The sequence below is a fragment of the Panicum hallii genome, chromosome 7 (genome assembly GCF_002211085.1).
Source record: "Panicum hallii strain FIL2 chromosome 7, PHallii_v3.1, whole genome shotgun sequence".
In the NCBI taxonomy this organism is placed as follows: Eukaryota; Viridiplantae; Streptophyta; class Magnoliopsida; order Poales; family Poaceae; genus Panicum; species Panicum hallii.
The window spans coordinates 33,077,001-33,096,224 of NC_038048.1; the positions used below are offsets into that span (position 1 = coordinate 33,077,001).

At 49.5% G+C, this 19,224-nt stretch overlaps 1 protein-coding gene across 2 annotated transcripts; it reads right to left on the minus strand.

Annotated features, from left to right (window-relative positions):
- Positions 1-11,489: 11,489 nt before the first annotated feature.
- On the minus strand, positions 11,490-16,429 carry LOC112898797 (histone H2A.Z-specific chaperone CHZ1). Of its 2 annotated transcripts, none has more exons than XM_025967085.1 (2): positions 15,787-16,427; positions 11,490-11,886 (listed from the first exon to the last, which is right to left on the minus strand). In XM_025967085.1, exon 1 carries the CDS (start codon positions 16,331-16,333, stop codon positions 15,812-15,814), a length of 522 nt encoding a protein of 173 aa, XP_025822870.1. In that variant the 5' UTR covers positions 16,334-16,427; the 3' UTR covers positions 11,490-11,886; positions 15,787-15,811. The 2 variants fall into 2 exon arrangements, with proteins under 2 accessions (XP_025822870.1, XP_025822871.1); XM_025967086.1 differs by lacking the exon at positions 11,490-11,886 and adding an exon at positions 14,544-15,227 and having other exon boundaries at positions 15,787-16,429.
- Between the last annotated feature and the right edge of the window lie 2,795 nt (positions 16,430-19,224).

Consider the following 19,224-nt stretch of genomic DNA (forward strand, 5'->3'; position numbering starts at 1 on the left):
CTGACTCGAATTGAAGCATCCACTGCAACACGGAGGAAGAGGACTGACCTGCCTGGATGCGGAGGAGAGGCAGAGAAAGCATAGATAGACAACCCCTCACCAGTGGTCTGCCCCCCTCCATGGCCGCCTTCTCTACGACGAATCAAGGCCAGCGTAGTGGGTCCGTCCCCTCCAATCCTCCATGGCTGCCTGACGACGCTGCTGCAGGGCTCGTTTGAGCTTAATGGGCGTGCGGCTGGTTGGGCGAAGGGAACGAGGAGCACGGGGGGAAGGGCCCTGAGCAGCGCGTCCTGTCAGGACCTCCTCCGCCTCTTCTGAGAACTCGCGGCCCGTCGGCCGTGTTGGGGAATTAACCCTTGTGTAGGCAGTATCTAGGCTGAAACAGACTAGTCGTAGATAGCGGCACTCTGCAATTACTGCTTGCATGCAGCCTGTGGACCAAGGCTCTCTCTCTTGTAACTTGCGCGTGATCTTGTACCCTGCGCCACTTTATTATACCTTATCCCCTTGTAACATCTACTTAAATCAAAACTCACATCAAAACTCACAGCAGCACTAGTGAAAAATAACCTCAAAGGTGTGAGTGTGTTCATTCCCTCCCAGTCTAGGCAAACCACTCGGTTGTGCCTGAGAAATCACTCGGTGGGAGGTGGATTTTCAACAATTGGTACTAGAGCCTAGGTTAAGTATCCGTTGGATCAATATCTCCATCCCGGAAGCCTGTTAGGTCTAGTCATGGCTCGAGGAAGAGCAAGAAGCAGGTCAAGGGCGAAGAAGGTCTCCATGGGAAAGAGGACATGAAGCTCAAGGACCAGCGGCCAGAAGACTCGAAGCAGCAAGTGAAGAAGGAGAAGAAGTCGGTCGGTGAGAAAGATGCGGGGGTTATCGTCGAATGACTCTGTAACCTTGCGTCGCCACCAAAGGCGTCCCTCCCCTTCCCCGCGTGGGTGGCGCTACTGGGATGGGGAGTGACTAGCCGTTCAAAGGGTAGTGAAGGAGTTGAGTGGCGCAAAGTACCCAACACTGACGAGATCCAACCACACCCACTGGAGCCTGGTCATGAAGGTGATGCTCTAAGCCCGCAACCTCTGGGACGCCATCAAGTATGATGACTGCAACTTCCAGGAAGATTGTATGGACAGAGATGTCCTTATCCTCTCAGTGCCGCCAGAGATGGTGCCGTGGATGGCTAAGAAGCAGTCGGCTGCAGAAACATGGGACACCATCAAGATGATGTGCGTCAGCAGCGACAAAGTTCAGAAGGGCAGGGCCCAATAGCTGCGGAGGGAGTTCGAAGCCATGACGTGTCATAGCGGCGAGAAGGTGGATGACTTTACTCTGTGCCTGTCCAACCTCGTCATCAACCTGGAGGAACTGGGTGAAGAGATGGAGGAGCAGCGAGTAGTGGAGAAGCTCCTACGGTCGGTGCCACCTCGGTTCGACCATCTGGTGACGTCCATCGAGACGCTGCTGGACATCTCCCTCTCACTGGAAGAGGGGACTAGGCATCTAAAGGCGCAGGAGGACCGCATGGACCGCACCAACTCGAATCACGACTCGGGCAAGCTGTTGTATGCTGATGCGCCGGGTTGGCGAGATCGTGAGTCAGGCGAGGGCTCATCCAGGACCGAAGGCAGGAGGAGCCAGCAGCAACGCCCGCCGGCTCCAAAGAAGAAAGCAGTCGATGGCGGTGATGTGAGGAAGCCACTGCGCGACGACACCTGCCACAACTGTGGCCGTGCTGGCCACTAGGCACATGAGTGCAAGCAGCCCAAGAAGGGGCAAGCGCACCTGGCTCAGGCGGAAGAAGAGCCGTGCCTTTTCATGGCACAAGTCTGTGTGGAAAACCACTCGGATGAGCCGCAAACCGAGTTGTTTTCTGTACAGGAAGTCAAAGAAGTAGTCCAGATGGTCAAGAAGGTGGTTGATGAGTACTCGGGCGACCACGGGGTCAGCCACGAGCCTGCTCCCCTACCTACAACGACGGCTACAATGACGACCTGCATCGAGGAGCCTTAGGCTCAAGCCTACCTCGGAAAGGGCAGGGAAGATGAGTTGATGGAAGGGTGGTACCTGGACATAGGGGACACCAACCACATGATGGGGCGGTGCGACGTCTTCTCCCACCTCGATCGGGCCATGCACGGCTCGGTCAAGTTCGGTGACGGGTCGGTTGTGACCATCCATGGCTGTGGCACCATCATCTTCTCCGGGAGGAATGGGGAACATAAGGCCCTAGATGGGGTCTACTACATCCCGAAGCTGCGCAACTCCATCATCTCAGGCGGGCAACTTGACGAGATCGGGTCCAAGATTCACATCGAAGATGGTGTCTTGCGGATCCGTGATCGTGAGAGCCGGCTACTGGCAAGGGTTCCCCACAGCGGGAACAGGTTGTACGTGCTGCGACTGGAGGTTGCGAGGCCGGTCTGCCTCACCACATGCCGTGGCGACGATGCCTAGCAATGGCATGATCGGTTCGGGCACGTCAATTTCGGCGCCCTGCAGCAGATCGGGTGGAGGAGCATGGTGCGCGGGCTGCCACAGCTGGCTCACGTTGAGCTGCTGTGTGATGTTTGTGTCACCACCAAGCACAAGCGCGCCCCTTTCCCCAAGCAGGCCAAGTACAAGGCGGACAAGCCGCTCGAATTCGTACACGACGACTTGTGCGGTCCCATCACGCCAGCGACTCCAGGAGGCCAGCACTACACCCTGCTGCTGGTGGATGATGCCACGAGGTATATGTGGGCTGCTTTCCTCGCAGAAAAGAGCAGTGCACCGAAATCCATTGAGAAGATCCAGGCGGCTGTGGAGAACAAGTACGGGAGGAAGCTGAGGGTGTTCCGCACCGACAACGGCGGCGAGTTCACGTTGGCGTCCTTCATCGAGTACTTTGCTGACCAAGGTGTGGAGCGGCACCACTCTGCGCCCTCACATGGCGTAGCAGAACGGCGTGGTGGAGCGGTGCAACCAGTTAGTGGTGGTGATGGCGCGTGCCCTGCTGAAGCAGAGGGGCATGCCGGCCATCTACTGGGCAGAGGCGGTGAGCACGGCGGTGTTCCTCCTCAACCACTCGTCCACCCGGGCCCTCTCTCACAAGACACCATATGAGGCGTGGCATGGAAGCAAGCCGGCAGTCCGATTCCTATGCACATTTGGGTGCCTGGCGTACGTGAAGAAACTCAGGCATCACGGCAAGCTTGAAGATCGGTTGACTCCAGGCGTCTTCATCGGCTACGAGGAAGGAGTCAAGGCCTACCGGGTGGTGGACCCAGTGACACAGCGTGTGCACACAACACGTAATGTTGTGTTTGATGAAGATCGCGTCTGGAACTGGTTGCAGGAGGAAGATGGTAACACCGGGTGCAACTCTAACTTCATGTCGAGTGCCTGGTGGAAGCTGCGGTGGCTGTGGAGGAGTCAGGTACCCCTAGAGTACTTCTCCGACTTCCCCTGGTATGTCTCCGAGCACTACGAGCTCTATTCTGAGTACTTCTGGGGGTGAGGCGACCCCCCCCCCCCCCGGACTGCTTCCCCAACTCCCTCTGCTCCCGCTGGAGTGCATTCCGAGTACTCGTGAGGCCACTCCAAGTACTCATGAGGCCACTCCAACTGCTCTGGAGGGTACTCCAAGTACTCGAGAGGCCGCTCCAAGTGCTGATTCACCTTTGAGCGCTGCTCCGAGTTCTTCCCCGACTTACGGCAGCAACGACTTGAGCCTCGACAACGACCACAATGATGCCCCATTGCGCTATCGCACAATGGAAGACTTGCTTAGTGAGCTGCACCGAGGCCTTGAGCAAGTACAGTTCAAGGAGGTGGAGTTGATGCTCACCAGCACAGGGGAGCCATGCTCCTTTGCTGAGGCGGAGCGGGAGGAAGCCTGGAGAGCGGCAATGTGTGATGAAATCAACTCGGTTGAGCGTAACAAGACTTGGAAGTTGGTTAAACTCCCAGTTGGGCACCAGGCCATTAGGCTAAAGTGGGTGTTCAAGCTGAAGCGCGACGAGGCGGGAAAGGTCATCAAGCACAAGGCGCGACTGGTGGCGCGCGGTTTTGTTCAGCAGGCCGGCGTCGATTTTGATGAAGTTTACACGCCTGTGGCTCGCAAGGAGTCGGTGCGAGTGCTCGTAGCTCTTGCAGCTCAGGAGGGCTGGACTGTCCACCACATGGACGTCAAATCGGCCTTCCTGAATGGATATCTGAAGGAGCAGGTCTAGTCAAGCAGCCCTCCAGGTTCGTCATCCTAGGGGAGGAAGGAAAGGTGCTGGGACTGCGTAACGCCCTCTATAGCTTACGACAGGCGCCGCGGGCCTGGAACGCGAAGCTTGACTCGACACTCAAATTACTCCACTTCAAGCAGAGCGCACACGAGCACGCCATTTACAGGCGGGGTGGTGGGAAGCATGGGGAGCCACTACTAGTCGGTGTCTACGTCGACGATCTGGTGATCACGGGATCATCTGAGTAGGCCATCGATAAGTTCCAGAAGGAGATGAAGGGTCAATTCCAGATGAGTGATCTCGGACGTCTCTCCTTCTAACTTGGTATTGAGGTGCATCAGAAGGGTAGGCACATCACTGTGAGCCAAGCACAGTACGCCGCCCAAGTCATGAAGATTGGCGGGATGGAGGGGTGCCACCCTGCCCAGACGCCCATGGAGGAAAGGTTGCGCCTGAGCCGCGACAGCACCGCTCCGGAAGTTGACTCCACCGAGTACCGGCGACTAGTCAGAAGCCTCCGGTATCTCCTCCACACGTGACCAGATCTGGCCTTTGCGGTTGGATTTGCGAGTTTTTTCATGGAGAGGCCAACTGAAGAGCATATGAAGGCGGTGAAGCGCATCCTCCGCTACGTCAACGGCACGCTCGACTACGGCCTGCGCTACAAGAAATCGACCGAAACAACTCAGTTGGCTGGCTATAGCGACAGCGACCACGCAGCGATATCGACAGCCACAAGAGCACCAGCAGCACCCTCTTCTACCTTGGAAAGTGCCTGGTGAGTTGGCAATCACTCAAGAAACGAGTGGTGGCTCTGCCATCATGTGAGGCAGAGTACGTTGCAGCTACCGCGGCAGCAACTCAAGTGGTCTGGCTCGCGAGACTACTCAGTGAGCTCATAGGAAGGAAGGCCGAATGCGTGGAGCTCATGATGGACAGCAAGTCGGCACTGGCGCCGAGCAAGAATCCCGTCTTCCACGAGCGAAGCAAGCATATCGAGTTGAGGTACCACTTCATTCACGACTACATTGAGAAAGAATTCATCGACGCCGACTACATCAACACCAAGGATTAGCTCGCTGACATCCTAACGAAGGCACGGGCGTGTAAAGTTTCAGGAGCTGCGATCCAGGATCGGGATGATCCAAGTACCCTCAAGCAAGGCACACAAGGCTTAGGGGGAGATTTGTTGGGTTAACCGTTGTGTAGGCAATATCTAGGCTGAAACAGACTAGTCGTAGATAGCGGCACCCTGCAATTACTGCTTGCATGTAGCCCGTGGACCAAGGCTCTCTCTCTTGTGACTTGCGCCTGGTCTTATACCCTGGGCCACTTTATTATACGTTATCCTCTTGTGACATCTACTTAAATCAAAGCTCACAGCAGCAACTGGGATCCAGTCGGAGCCCTAATGAAAAATAACCTCAAAGGTGTGAGTGTGTTCATTCCCTCCCAGTCTAGGCAAACCATTCGGTTGTGCCTGAGAAATCACTCGGTGGGAGGTGGATTTCCAACACGCCGTTCTTGACGGGAGGCAAAAAGAGAAAGGATGGAGAGAGAGAGAAGGGGTCCCATATGTCATGAAAGGGAAAAAAAGTTAGACACTGACATATGGGTCCCACTTGCCATAATAAAAGTAGGGGCTAAAATATAGAGGTTATTGCTGGAGTTGAAAAAATAGAGAAAGTTGGGGCTAGCCCCTACTCAAAAAAGTAGGGGTAGAAAATAGGAACCTAGAAAATAGAAACCTTAAGTAGGGGTTATTATTGAAGATGCTTCTAGTACTTACCGTGATTGACAGACTATGAATTTTAGTATTACTGTAAGATACGACGACCGAATAAGAATTTTAAGAGAAGACAAATATCCACTAAATGGCCTTTTTTCTAAAACTTATAGAGATAGAATTACTTGTTCTAAACTTCATGAATGAAACAACAAGGCCAATTTTAGACAAATATTGAGTTTTTCTTTTTCTAGAACACAATATATAGACGCAGATGCGCAACCCTATTTAATTAGTATTGACAGCCTCTTCAACCATAATGTAGTAAAATATGCTTTGTATCATGGACACGTTGTACCCCTGCAGTGCTTGATTCGTAGGTGGAGTTTTTCTTGCACGTATGAGCTACTGCTGTTCTATTGACCTTTAGCAAACGCATAATATGGTCAAAACGCGTCAGTTCCATGTATCTGCACAAGAAAATCCTTGTACCTAGATTGCAAGTAGTGCCCACTCCTACAGATTACAAGATCACCAACCGATAAAATGAAGGGAAAATAACAAAATAAAATACTAATACTCCCTCCATCCAAGAAAATATTAATACTTCCTCCATCCTAAAAAATGCAACTCTCGCTGAGGAGTCAAATAGTTTTAAGTTTGACCAAATTTATACAAAAAATTACTAACATTTATATCTCCAAATAAATTTAGTATAAAAGTATATTACATAGTTAATCTAATGATACTTATTTTATAATATTAATATTAATATTATTTATATAAATTTGGTTAATCTTGAAATTGTTTGATTTCTCGAGAAGGTAGAGTTGCATTCTTTGTAGGACGGAGGAAGAAGACGGAGGAAGTACATGCATGCCAACTAATCAAGATATTATGAACGTCGCATCGCAATTATGCGCGCTAAAGTAATGGTTCTACAAACACGAGCTTCCAAATATCAACATCGCATTCGAGAAGGCCCTTGCTGCATAGTCTATGACCCTTCTTGGAATGCCGTCTTCTGATTGGTGGCGCGCGGTGTCTTGGCGACACGTGGAGGCCATCAGGTTGCTGTCAGGCGCTGACGTGGGCGGCGGGTGAGGATTAGGTTGCGTGGTCTGAGTGTCTTCTGACGTGAGCCTCATGGAAATGCCACGGATAATTCCAGTACTTATTGTGCTCAAACGATAATAATATAAAGCTATAAAAATAAATGTTGAAGTTTGTCCATTTCATGCCGCTCGATTTTTCTTCTTCTTTTTTCTTTTACCCAATGGATAAAAAGGTGACGTGTAAGATCTTGTCTCTATCCTAACACAATCCTCGACATCCTTTTTTTCTCCGACTCTATCCTCTTGCTCCCTCCGACTCTTCTCAAGTTACACCATTTGCTTAGCATCAGTGTCTCTCTTATTTTTCTTATCCACGGCGGCGTCTCTCTGCTATCACCTCCCTTTCATTGCGTATCTGATGGTCAATTCCATTGCCTCCCCAGTCGCCGACCGTGTCCACGGCCCTATCTTAAACTCGGCAGCGCCTGCCGGAATTGGAGAAGACCTTGTGGGAGTATAGATGAGTGCATGGATCAGGTCATTCAACCGCGATGGTCTCCAAGATATCCGGGTTTTTCAGGGTTTATAATAAAAGGGACTGCAATCCCACGGCCTCGTATTCACATCTTTTTGCTTTCCTTTCTCGTCTGAAAATGGGGAAAATTTTGATTTTAGGATCAATACTTCCTCTGATCCAGCTCGAGGGGGACAACTGGATTGCAGCGGGAGCCAAGAACCCAGATGGTCTCTTTTGTGAGGAGTAGCCTATCCTTTCTCCCCTCTTCCCCCTGGATTGTTTGCACCATGTAGTATAATGTCTCGGGTCAGGATGGCGTGTCAACACGCGTGTGGGCATGGCATTGCTGTGCGTTGTCGTGACATCTAAAACCTCCTTCTTCTTAATAGAGTGATGCGCAGGTTTCTGCGTATTCGAGAAAAAAAATACTTCCTTTTTAGGGTTTAAATTTGTTCCAAACATAGCTATATTTTGAGTTCCAACAAGTTGCCTTCTAATCTGTCTAACAAAGACTAAATGTTGATCTATTATGGGATGGAGGGAGTAAAGTTTCTGGAAAGTTCTTATTACCAAGAACAGTTAGCTGATCTGCTGAAATGGTGATCGGAATGAAGGCTCTCAGCAGGTTGATCTCACCCGTGCCATAGCTAGGTAGCTGTAGTAGCTCAACATCCGAGTCTTAGAATACCAGAACCTGATTAGGAAAAGGTCGCTGGACGCCTAAACTAAGTTATCTCCAACAGCAAAGGCGGCAGCTCGGGTTACGAGGCGAGATGATAACCAAAAATTAACAGTAGATAGGCAGCTGCCAATGCAAGCTAAAGCTAGCTAGTGACTCTGATTATGCCACGCTAACCTGCAAGCAGCTAAGCCCTAGGATTCCCAGTAGAATATATCATCTAGCGCTGGCGTTACCAAAGATCACCAGTTGGGCAGGGTGAGATTATTAGTTAGAATAGCAAAAGGGATCGAGGGCTGGCGTGGGAGCATGTGGGTAGCTGCTGGCCTACTAGGGCATCGCCCCCGGCCGCCGGATGCATGCCAGCGCTGTTTGACGAGGAGAAGGATCAATTGCATCAGTCACTCTCTCTCTCTCTCTCATGATTAGCTGGTAAGGAATGGTCGTTGGCCACTAAGTGCCTCTAAAGTAAAGGTTGTTTCTTTGTTATGTCAGCATATTTTGTCTCTAGTGTTGTATACATCCGTACGAATGCTGATTGTTTGTGAGGAACTCTCTTCCACCGATGAGCCTAGCTACGCGCCATGCTTAGATCATCAAATTTTCTTTCTTTACTGTCTACATTCGTTATTGCAATATTGATGATTCAGAGACAATTCGATAATACTTGTGTTTGTTTCGGTAAGAACTTTAAACTTTCAGTTACAAATAAGTAAGGGTTTTGGACCCGTTTTCCTAGTGGACTAATTCTCATTTACCTATAGTGTATAGTAGGAACTCCCTGTCCTTTTCAGAGTTGCTTTGAAAAAAGCTTAGAATGAATGCAGTCAAAACAGTGTAACTTTACCATCAATCACTTCGAATGTTTCCAACACATTTTATCTTCAAAAGTAGCTTTCGAAATATTGTAAATGTGCTATATTTTGAATGCATTGTATGCTATTAATCAATTGTCAAATTAAAGTAATAATTGTTAAACGATGTCGTTGTCCAAAGTGGCATCTATTATTCGTGACGAGAGTGCTTATATTATCTCCACTTCGATTAATTAACAAGCCACACAACAATTAATACTTTGACACCAAATACGCTTAGAGACCACATAACCAAACCCTCAAAATACATGGTTAGATCCGTTCCAACAAAATACTTGTTATGTCAAAAAAAATGAGAGAAAAAGTTATCACTCCCTTCCCCACCTGTCAGCCCCTCTAAATACCTCTTTTACCACATTGAAATAACTTCTTTACTACCTTCCTACCGATGTTTCGTTCACTCTCGATGGGCCTCGTCACACCCTTTCCCTTACCTTTTCAGTCATCGCTTTCATATTAGTTATCTGAAGGTCTTGTGTATTTCCTTATCATTGTAAGGTAACATGATGCAGTATTAATTGCAGCATATAAATTAAATGAATTGAAGAGTGAACTCGTTTAATTTGTCCAAGTTTATTTCAACCTGTCTATATCTCTGTCTAAAACCTGATTTAACCATTAAAATTCAGAAAGATTAAGATACTTGACATCATGGTTTCTGGGTCTACAGCCATGTGATCTCAAAAGATGACAAAATAGTAAAAGAAGAAAACTGGGGGGAAAGGAGGGGGAGAAAAGATGGGAAAGAGCATCTTTGTGGAGAGCTACCCTAGGCATTAAGATAATGGTGCATTTGCAACTAACCTAAGGGAGATCCTAGTATAGATCCACAGCAACCTCCTCTGGCCCTAGCCAGGGCATTTGATGGACTGAAAGCTCTGCTTTATTTCCCTCCAAGAATTTAAAAAACAGAAAGATTCTGTTCCTGACACACCTTAACCAATCAGGTGCAGAGCTCAAAAAAAAGCTCAGAAGGGAGCATAAAAAGGTACTACTACACGCTACTTTCATTAGTACTATTTGGTACTCTCGAACCCTTGTGATATTCCCGGAATAAGAGAATGTTTGGCCTTACGCCATGAGCACTCAATCACACCCAATCAAGTGAAAATGGTGGATGCAATGCAGCCGTGTCGAATATGCTCATGGAAAATCTCGGCCATGTCCGTAAAGGCAAGCAGCGGATAGGCTGTTGGCAATTCGGTTTATCTTAACCTACTATACCATAAACAATGATGGACGCATCCGTGTAGGCCGGCCCCATTGAAAACGTAGGATTTCACCTGAAATTTTCTTTGCAAATAGTATGATTCCTGCTAGCTAGTAAAGGAAATAAAGGTGAAGCATATGTAACATACATGGTATCTTAAACTCTTCTATTTTTTTTCAAAAAAAAAATTAAACTCCTCCGGGATTACACCACACCACTACCTCTTTATCTCTTGTAAAACAATTTTACAGTGATGGTATAAAACATGTGGATTGGACAAAAGAAAAAAAAATCACCCCACTATAGTAGGCACAATCCAAGCAGTGAATAAGCGCCCAATGCGTGCTTAGAATAAAAAAATAGACCCACCGCACCGGCTACGGAAGAAGGGAGCGAAAAATGCGGATGGAGATATGGCATCTAAGAAAGTCATGCGATCTATGTAGCGCGCCTCAGTCGATAAGTGATGCGGGACGATCCATCAATATTGCAGGGCTTTTGCGTGCATATCCATATACACGCGCATATCCATCACCACATCTCATCCTCTCCCTCCAGCTCAGCTTAACTTGAACGCGCACCAAAACAGATGAGATGGATCCACATCGACGTGCATGCCCCCGCGCTTCCGCCCCTTTCATGGAACCGTGCGTGCACCGGGATCACCAAGGTGATCGAGGATCAGCATGAGAAGGGAAAGGGGCGATCATGCGCTGCGATGGCTGCAAGGAAGCACGCCATGGGGGAGAACTTATTCTGTAGACCCGGTTCCAATCATCTGCAGCAAGGACCACCACGGAAGCGACGCTTTATTATGCATCTCCCCCTCTCTGGTCCATCCATCACATGCGACGTGCCCATCCATCAGCTACTGCCTACGATGCTGGGGCAGTCGGCCCAGGATGGAAGCACGGGACGGGGAAAAAGGAGAGGAGATTAGTGCGAATGGTTAAGAGGCGTATCAAGAAGAAGCAACACATGGCAGGGCCACCACCACTCTAGTATAATCCATTATAAAATCAAATATATTTCATACTTTACTTCCTAGATGTGTAGTTTTAAGATCAATAATTCTAAGCTTCTGTGCGAGGCTTAGTGGGAGACCTATCCATAATGCTACACCGTGCAACACTCCCTTGGCCTATGACCCGATTTTTACACACGCAAGACCCAGCCAGGAGCTCGTCCAAAAGCAACAGACGAATAGCAGCAGCACAAATAATATTCCTGAAGTGCAACCAAGCTCATCACCATCAACCAGGGATTAGTGTTCCAACCGTTGCCTGCGAAAGCAGAAGGTAAACAACCGTTGGGAACTGCAAGTCTGGAACTACTGTGTACAAAAAGATGTGCAACGTTAGCTGTTCGACCAGGATCGCAGCATAACCATTTGCCAAATGTTAAGCCTTACATAATTAGAACTACCAAAGTGTCCCTTCAGCACTTAACCCTAATGATGCAGTAAATCATGGTGACAGACAGAACTATAAAGATTGCAGAATGACGATTGAGTTATCAGCGACCAAGCCCAACAGAAAATCCGTTAGGTCCCAGCACGTAGGATGATATCTAACTCCACCACCAGAAACCACCATTCCTTCCTGCGGAGAATAAAAAAAGACAACAATATTAGCAGCAGCGTTTATTGGCTTCCTACCTAAACGAACTGGAAAATGCGTGACTCCAATCTCTCCAACAATGCAGACATTTATTGAGCAGATCACGTTTCAATCATGTGCTTATTGGACCAACAAGAAAGAGCTTTATTGGTATGGTCCCAACTGAGAAATCATCGATCAATGGAAGCACATCGACTATTGAGTGGTCAGTAACAGAGTAGGTTTTGGCAGCACATTAATTGGCCGCTACTAGAAACACATGGGAGGGTCCCAGCAAATTATGCGGTTCTTTGGAATGAATAAACAGCTCTTTAATCATTTGATGGATAGGTGAAACAAAATGATTGAATATTGACAAACAATAGAAGTGCAACATCTAAATCCAACCATTATGAGTCAACCAACTAAAGAGTTGCAAATTGACAACTGCACTAGACCAAGATTTGGATGTAACAATGGACACCTAGTGTCTGGTGGTAAATATTATGGTGATAGATGACCATGACCTGGGATTTTCTTGTTCTGATACAGATCACCATGTGACCATGTTGAAATTTAATGAGGTATTGCATCTTCATCCTCAAGTACACACACCTTAAGCAAATTTCATCAGTAACATATAAATTGCACCCAATACCTATATGACATCTACTGGTCTTGTCCGTATTTGGACTTTGATACAGAAAACTGTTTTGGGGCACTGGGCATGGCTGTCTAGAGCCATCACTTATTGGTTTAATTGTAGATTTGGATGAAACAGGGGTGCAAGGGGCAGCTCAGATCAAACAGAACTTAAGAAATGGGGACATCCATACTAACAAAGAAGTTCCAATGTCAACCAGAATATCTAATGCCTTCAAGCAAAGCAACATGCACATTGGATAAGACACAGCGCTTCACAAAGGACAATCGATGGTTATCATACACAGCAGCGAAAACAGTACACACTAACTTCTTTGTGGGTGGATCAAGGGTCACAACACATGGAACTGTGGAAGCACATAGGGCTGGCTTAGCTAATATACCCATGTGGCAAGATAAGAACCATTGCTCAAGCAGAAAGCAATGTGTGAAAGAAGGTCGAGAGGCACAACCAAAGCTGTGCAGATTTAGTTCATAGATGGTCATATAAATTAACATGTAAAGTACCAACCGACGTAAATAACTGCATGCTCTATGTAAGTAAGTGTATGCTCTATGAAGAATGTAGCTGTAAAATTGAAGAAAAAACTGCATAGCTGCTATTATGATCAATAGAAGCTTATAATTCAGTAAGAAGGCCATTAGTATGCTAGGATATGGTGCAAACGTACCTTGTTATTATTCTTGGTTCATGTGTGAATACTTTCACATGTTTCAAAACAAAACAATGCTTACAAGATGTTTGCAAGGGTCACTAAGAAGTAACTGAAAAGGGATCCTATAATTTTTCTTTTGGAGGCAGTAACTGATGAAAATAAATTTTAGGAGGGCAATTGATTAACTGCTATCTTAGTTCATCTAGCAGTTTTTTTTACATAAAGTGCATGGTAAGCCCTAGCCTACCCCAAATTGCTTGGGAATTGGGACTAAAAGGCTCTTTTGTTGTTGTTGTTTGTTGTTGTTGTAAGTGCATGGTAAGCCCACAAGTGGTATCCATGTGGTCCAGTCTAGACCAAGATAACTGTGTTGAACAATCCACAAGTGGTATCCATGCATAGTGTTGATGTTTGTTGTTTGATATTAGCACCCACGAATAAATCAATAGCTGATGATAAAAGAAAACTAACAGGGCTAAACTGAAACTGAGAGATAACAAATTCACATAAGCACAGCTCACAAGACAACCTTGGTGCATGCATTAGAATATGAATTGCACAAAAAAAAAAGGAAATCAACAGTAAAGCAAAAGCATATTTTCTGTCAGAAAAGTTATGTGAAGCATAAATTTGAGCACATAATCAGGAAGCATCTCACAACATGAACATCGGCAATGCAATATGTTCTTATTATTTCAAGAAGGTTACAAGAATAGAGCACATGTCTAGAAACGCCTTTACAATAACAAGCACAATTCTTCACAGATGACTTGACTGAGCCAGATGCATATACAAAACATATTGTGTTAAGATGAAGCTGGGCGAAAATATCCAAGCCCATATATCCTTGAAATAGCTATGAATTTTCACTCAACTCAGAATCATGTTTCATCTTGAGCCCGGACTCATGTTAAAAACCACCTTCAAGTTGAGATAGAGCTTAGCTCATATATCCTTTCATGTTTTTGTAATGTATACTAAACTACTGATGTACAGGAAAGAAAAAATATTAATCACCAAGATGACATAAGCATTTCGTGTGTCCAAGGTTTGGCTCACTTAACATTTCCAAGATGCAACTCCTGCATCTCTTTTAGTAGAGTTCTTGAAAACGCTAGGACCTAAGCAGGCAGCATGGTAGTGCCTAGGGCTTAGTCAGTTAACACAAACGAAAAACGAATGTTTTGAGTAGAAGAGACATTTACACTTCAACTTTTATGAATATTATTTATGCTGTTCTTGTCAGGAACAGATACTGCAGTTGTAACAGTTGTCTGGCATCTAGCCTGCCCAAAAATCTTTATACCCAAAGCACCATCCCCTCCCCCTCCCTACCCTCCCCATCTCTTACCCTCGGTCCTGCATATTTTTGGTGCTACTCCTCCTCCCTTATCACTCTTGTACCAAGCACCTCCACAAATGACAACCCCACTCAGTCCCACCTATCACTACAGTGCCTGTCTATCCAACCATGCTGCCCCTTGGGCTGCCTAGGTTGTGCCAACAACTAAACGGCAGATGCCAGCCCAAATCACAGCAGCAGGGTTTCCCTTAAAGCTCAGCATCACCCACACAGCTACCTAGGCCAATTTATAGAAGTGTCAAATCAAGGCTAGAAGAATCGTATCGCAAACTCAATTTAGGTTTTTTTTCTTTGACAGGATTGGATAATAGTTCATTTAAACACCCAAGTCCAATATACAAAACTACCAGCCCTCTTGAACAGCATACCACATGCCAGATGACTTAACAGTTTCTCATTTCCAAAATGTGTAACAATCTCATCCAGTTAATTCATCTGAATTTTTTGTTCTGCAATTGCCTCATGCACTATTTTGATGTAAATGTTCCAAAAGAGCATAAGGAACATACAGTTCCATTGGGGGCTAAAGCATGCAAATCTCCATAACACATAGGCTCACTTAGACACAGCATGCCAGCAATAAACTTGCTTCCGCATTAACCCTTGCTCACAAAGAAGTTAGGACCTCCCTCCAACATGAGAGGGCGGCAGATACTTGAACCCTGAACAATATAACAATATATCTAATGAGAGTTGAAGCTCTATAATGTAAATGAGCAACTGTCCCCAAATTAGCCAAGGACAAAAGGAAAACCACTGCAAGAGGACAAATTAAGATGAGGCTCTGACTGAACCTATTTTGGGAACATCACCAAAAAATGCAATTTGAACAATGTCATCCAACTGCAGGGAAACTTTGTGCATTTCTACATAATATAGGATATATTTCCATACCAGAAACACAAGCCATAGGTGCATCTAAGCGACAGACACAACACAGATAAGGTCCTTCATGTTTTAGCTTGCAGATTGTAACAACCAGCAAGCTGCAATCCACAATCTGCAAGCTAAAACAAACAGGGCCTTATGCACATCAAAGTGCGCAAGGCCAAGTTTAAAGTAACACACTGCACTTGAACCCTACAGAACTTAATAATTAGAACTTTAAAAGCACCACATAGATTATTGCGATTAAGTAAACGCCACAAAACAAAATGCGCCGAACTAGCGGTGTCCACAGATGCGTTTGAGCGCGGCAGGAGGACAGGACAACGGAATTACCTAGTGAGTCCGTGGCGCTGCAGCCCTAATCGCTCTCCTCCCCATCCGCTCCCTCCTCAGGAATGACGTCGGCGTCGTCGTCGTCGTCGTCCTCCGCGGCAGCCTCCTCCGGCGCGACGAGGTACGCCCCGGGCTGCGGCGGCGCGCGGCGGCGGGTCCGCGAGGGGAGGATGTTGCTGAGGTCGACCTCGGCCAGCGGGTCCTCGACGAGCTCGTCGTCGTCGCTGCCGCCGCCGCCCTCCCCCTCGTCGTCGCTGTCGCTGCTATCCTCGCTGCCGTCGTCGTCGTCGTCCACCTCCTCCTCCTCCTCGACCACCATCTTCCCCTTCCCCTTATCGGCCGCCCGGGCCCTGGACCTGGCCGCCTCGGCCTCTGCGGCGGCCTCCTCGTCGGCATCGGGACGCGCTGCCTTGGGGGGCGCGAGGTCGGCGTCGGACCCCGCGTCCTCCTCGGGCTTGCGCTTGGCCGGGGAGGGGGAGGGAGCCGGAGCCGGAGCCGGGGCGGGTTCGGCGGCGACGGGCTGGGGCTCGCCGTCGGCGGTGGCCATCGCGGGGGTGCGGTGGGGAAGGGGGAGAGCTAGGGTTTTAGGACGGGTGAGCGGGCCGTCGTGTCGTCTAGTGAATGAAGAGTGGGGTTGGGTTGAGGAAGAAGAGGAAGAGGAAGAGGCGAGAGCGAGACAGGTGGGCTTCCCGGCCTTTGACACGGTTTGGTGGGCCGAACTGCCGGGCTTGGGCATGCTGCGGGGTAAAAATAGAATAAAAATGAGTTGATAAAACAGTTCTAAATTTAGATATATAATTCTTTTTATGCATCTAGATAAAGATTGTCTACGTACATTGTAAAAATTATGTATCTAGATTTACTAAACGATCTATAATTTATGAGGCGCCTTCAGGATAGACCAGCCAATTATAGACTGTCGGAGGATTTCTCCAGCCGGGTGGTGGAAAGCACCCGCCTAATCCTAGTTAAGGATGGGTTTGGAAGAGACTTAGGAGTGCTCGATCGGCGAACAGATGAACGCTGGAAGGCCACAGAGATTTAGAGTGGTTCGGGCCGCCGAAGCGTAACACCCTACGTCCACTTTGGTGTTGTTTTGCTTGAAGACTGGATGAAGCTTAGCATACAGCTTGTGCTTATGCAACCTGGAACTTAGAACGTCTAGCGTGAGTGTTTTTGATCCCGTGTTCTAGCGAGTGCATTCTCCCTTTTATAGTCCAAGGGGGATGCTTACACTGAGCGGGACCCCGACATGTGGGTCCGGCCAACAGGAGCTTGTTCTACGAGAGATATGGAGGTCATCTCCTCGAGCTCCTCTCTGTAGTCCTCTCGATCGGGGAGTTGATGTGCGTATCCATAGCCGGGATACGGCCGTGTACAGCCTTGTCTTGTACAGTGTTCGGTGTCAGCGTTGCCCAACAGTGAAGCCGTGCTGTCACTGTTGGGATCGAACCTCCAGTCAGGGGGCGAGCCAGCGCTGACTCGTGCCATGCGCACTGTTACATCGCAAGCCTTAGCACGCCTATTACAGACCATCGTCACACGCGCAGCGCCGTGACGGGACTGCACACAGTCCGCGCACTGTGCGCGGTGATACGACGCGCCGCTTTCAGATCAGGCGGGCTTACCGTGGTGTCAGCTTACCTGCCCCGTGTGTCAGTGGCAGGCCGCACCTTTTGACCTTGGCGCGCCCAGCTCACCTACCGCATTGAATGCTGGTAGGTGGAGAGGCGACCCGTAAGGGGCCTCCGGCCGCAGGCACGCGGCGGGGTCAGCCCCGCTCCTCCCGCCGGGCAGCACATGGCGGCTCCGGACCCCTTCCCGGGGGAAAGAGGGGTCCGGGGCCCCCGTGGCCGGCCGGAGCGGGCTGACCTGTGATGGTCTGGCCATCACACGTGGCGGGCCCGGACCTCCCAGGGGAGGCCGGGTCCGCAGGGATTACCCGAGAGCTCTCCCGCCCACGTGGGTGTGCAAAGGCCCCGGACCTCACGGAGCACGGGGAGGGTCCGGAGACCGTGGTCCCAGCAGTCAGGCCCGGAGGCCGTATGCCACGTGGCCCAGAGGCGAGGGGGAGCGTGGATTATGAGAAGTCCCAGGGCCTGGACACCCTAGCAGGAGGTACCCCTATCTGTATGTACCGACAGAGGCCCCCGGGCCCACCTCGGGAGAGGGATGAACCCGCAGGTGGGGCCAAATCCCAACATCGCGCCGGGTGTACAGCTCGTTCCCGCCAGGCGAGGGCACGGATGTCCTTTCGCCCGTAGCGGGAACCCCGAGGGACCCGTCCTCCGCGCGCATCGGGCGCGTCAGACGGTTCAGATTTTTGTCTCATTCGAACCCGCCGCGCGGCTCGGGCGGTTCAGATTCCGTCCTTCCCACGATCCTCCAGCGCCCACGCCAATGACTGGTGGACCCGAGCCCACCGGTCATTGAGTGTGAGGGTAGGGGAAGGCGGCGCTGGCGACCGCTCGGCTTCCCCTCGGTCGCCGCGGGACACAAAGGGAGGAGCAGTCTTTTGCATAAAAGGTATGCGCCGAAGGGAACGGCTACCTTTTCGCTCTCGCCAACAACAGACGCCGTAGCACCCCTTCGTCTCCGCATCCTTTTCCGCGATCAGCTTCCTTGCGCCCGGCACCTCTCTCTACCTTGCTCCTTCGCGATCCACCCCAACAATTTCCATGGCTTCACTTCCTTTCCCGCGCCGCTTCCAGACCCAGGATCAGCTGGACGCGGTGCGACGCCTTCTAGGGTGGACTGCGCCGGCGAATGTCGGGAAGGTCAAGGCCGGCGAGGTCCCCCTCCGCGAGCTTGCCACGGGGGAGTTCGTCCTCTTCAACTCGTACATTATGTGCGGGTTGGTTCCTCCGATCTCCTCCTTCTTCCTCCTGCTCCTGGAGGAGTTCGGCCTCCAACTTCATCATCTCACCCCCCACTCCGTTCTCCTCGCGGCGGTCTTCGCCCATTTCATGGAGATGTTCGTGGGGGTGCGCCCCTGCACCACCATCTTCAAGCACTTCTACTCCCTGGTCGGGACCGGGAAGAAGCGCGGCGAGATCGGCGCTTACTACTTCCAACTCCGGCACGGGATGTCGGGCGCCTACATCGCCGCCTTCTCCAGCTCCAAGTGGGAGGACTGGCGTGAAGGCTGGGTCATTGCGGTGACGGACCCCCACGACCGTCTAGAACTGCCGGAAGGGGGCCCCCAGAGCGACCGGAGCACCTGGAAGGCCAGGCCGTCAATTCCGGCAGAGCTCGACCCAGTCCTGAACCGGATCAAGAAGCTGGCAAGGAGCGGCCTGACTTCTATGATGGTGCTGGGCGACTTCCTGAAGCGACGAATCGCCCCCCTGCAGCATCGGTCCCGGATGGCCTACGTGTACACGGGGCTAAACGACTGCTGCAGGATCGCGCGGGGGCCCGGCGGCGACTTCACCCGGG

What these genes read in the sequence shown, in the direction of transcription:
- LOC112898797 (XM_025967085.1), bottom strand. Translation starts at nt 16,333, where the DNA reads ATGGCCACCGCCGACGGCGAGCCCCAGCCCGTCGCCGCCGAACCCGCC.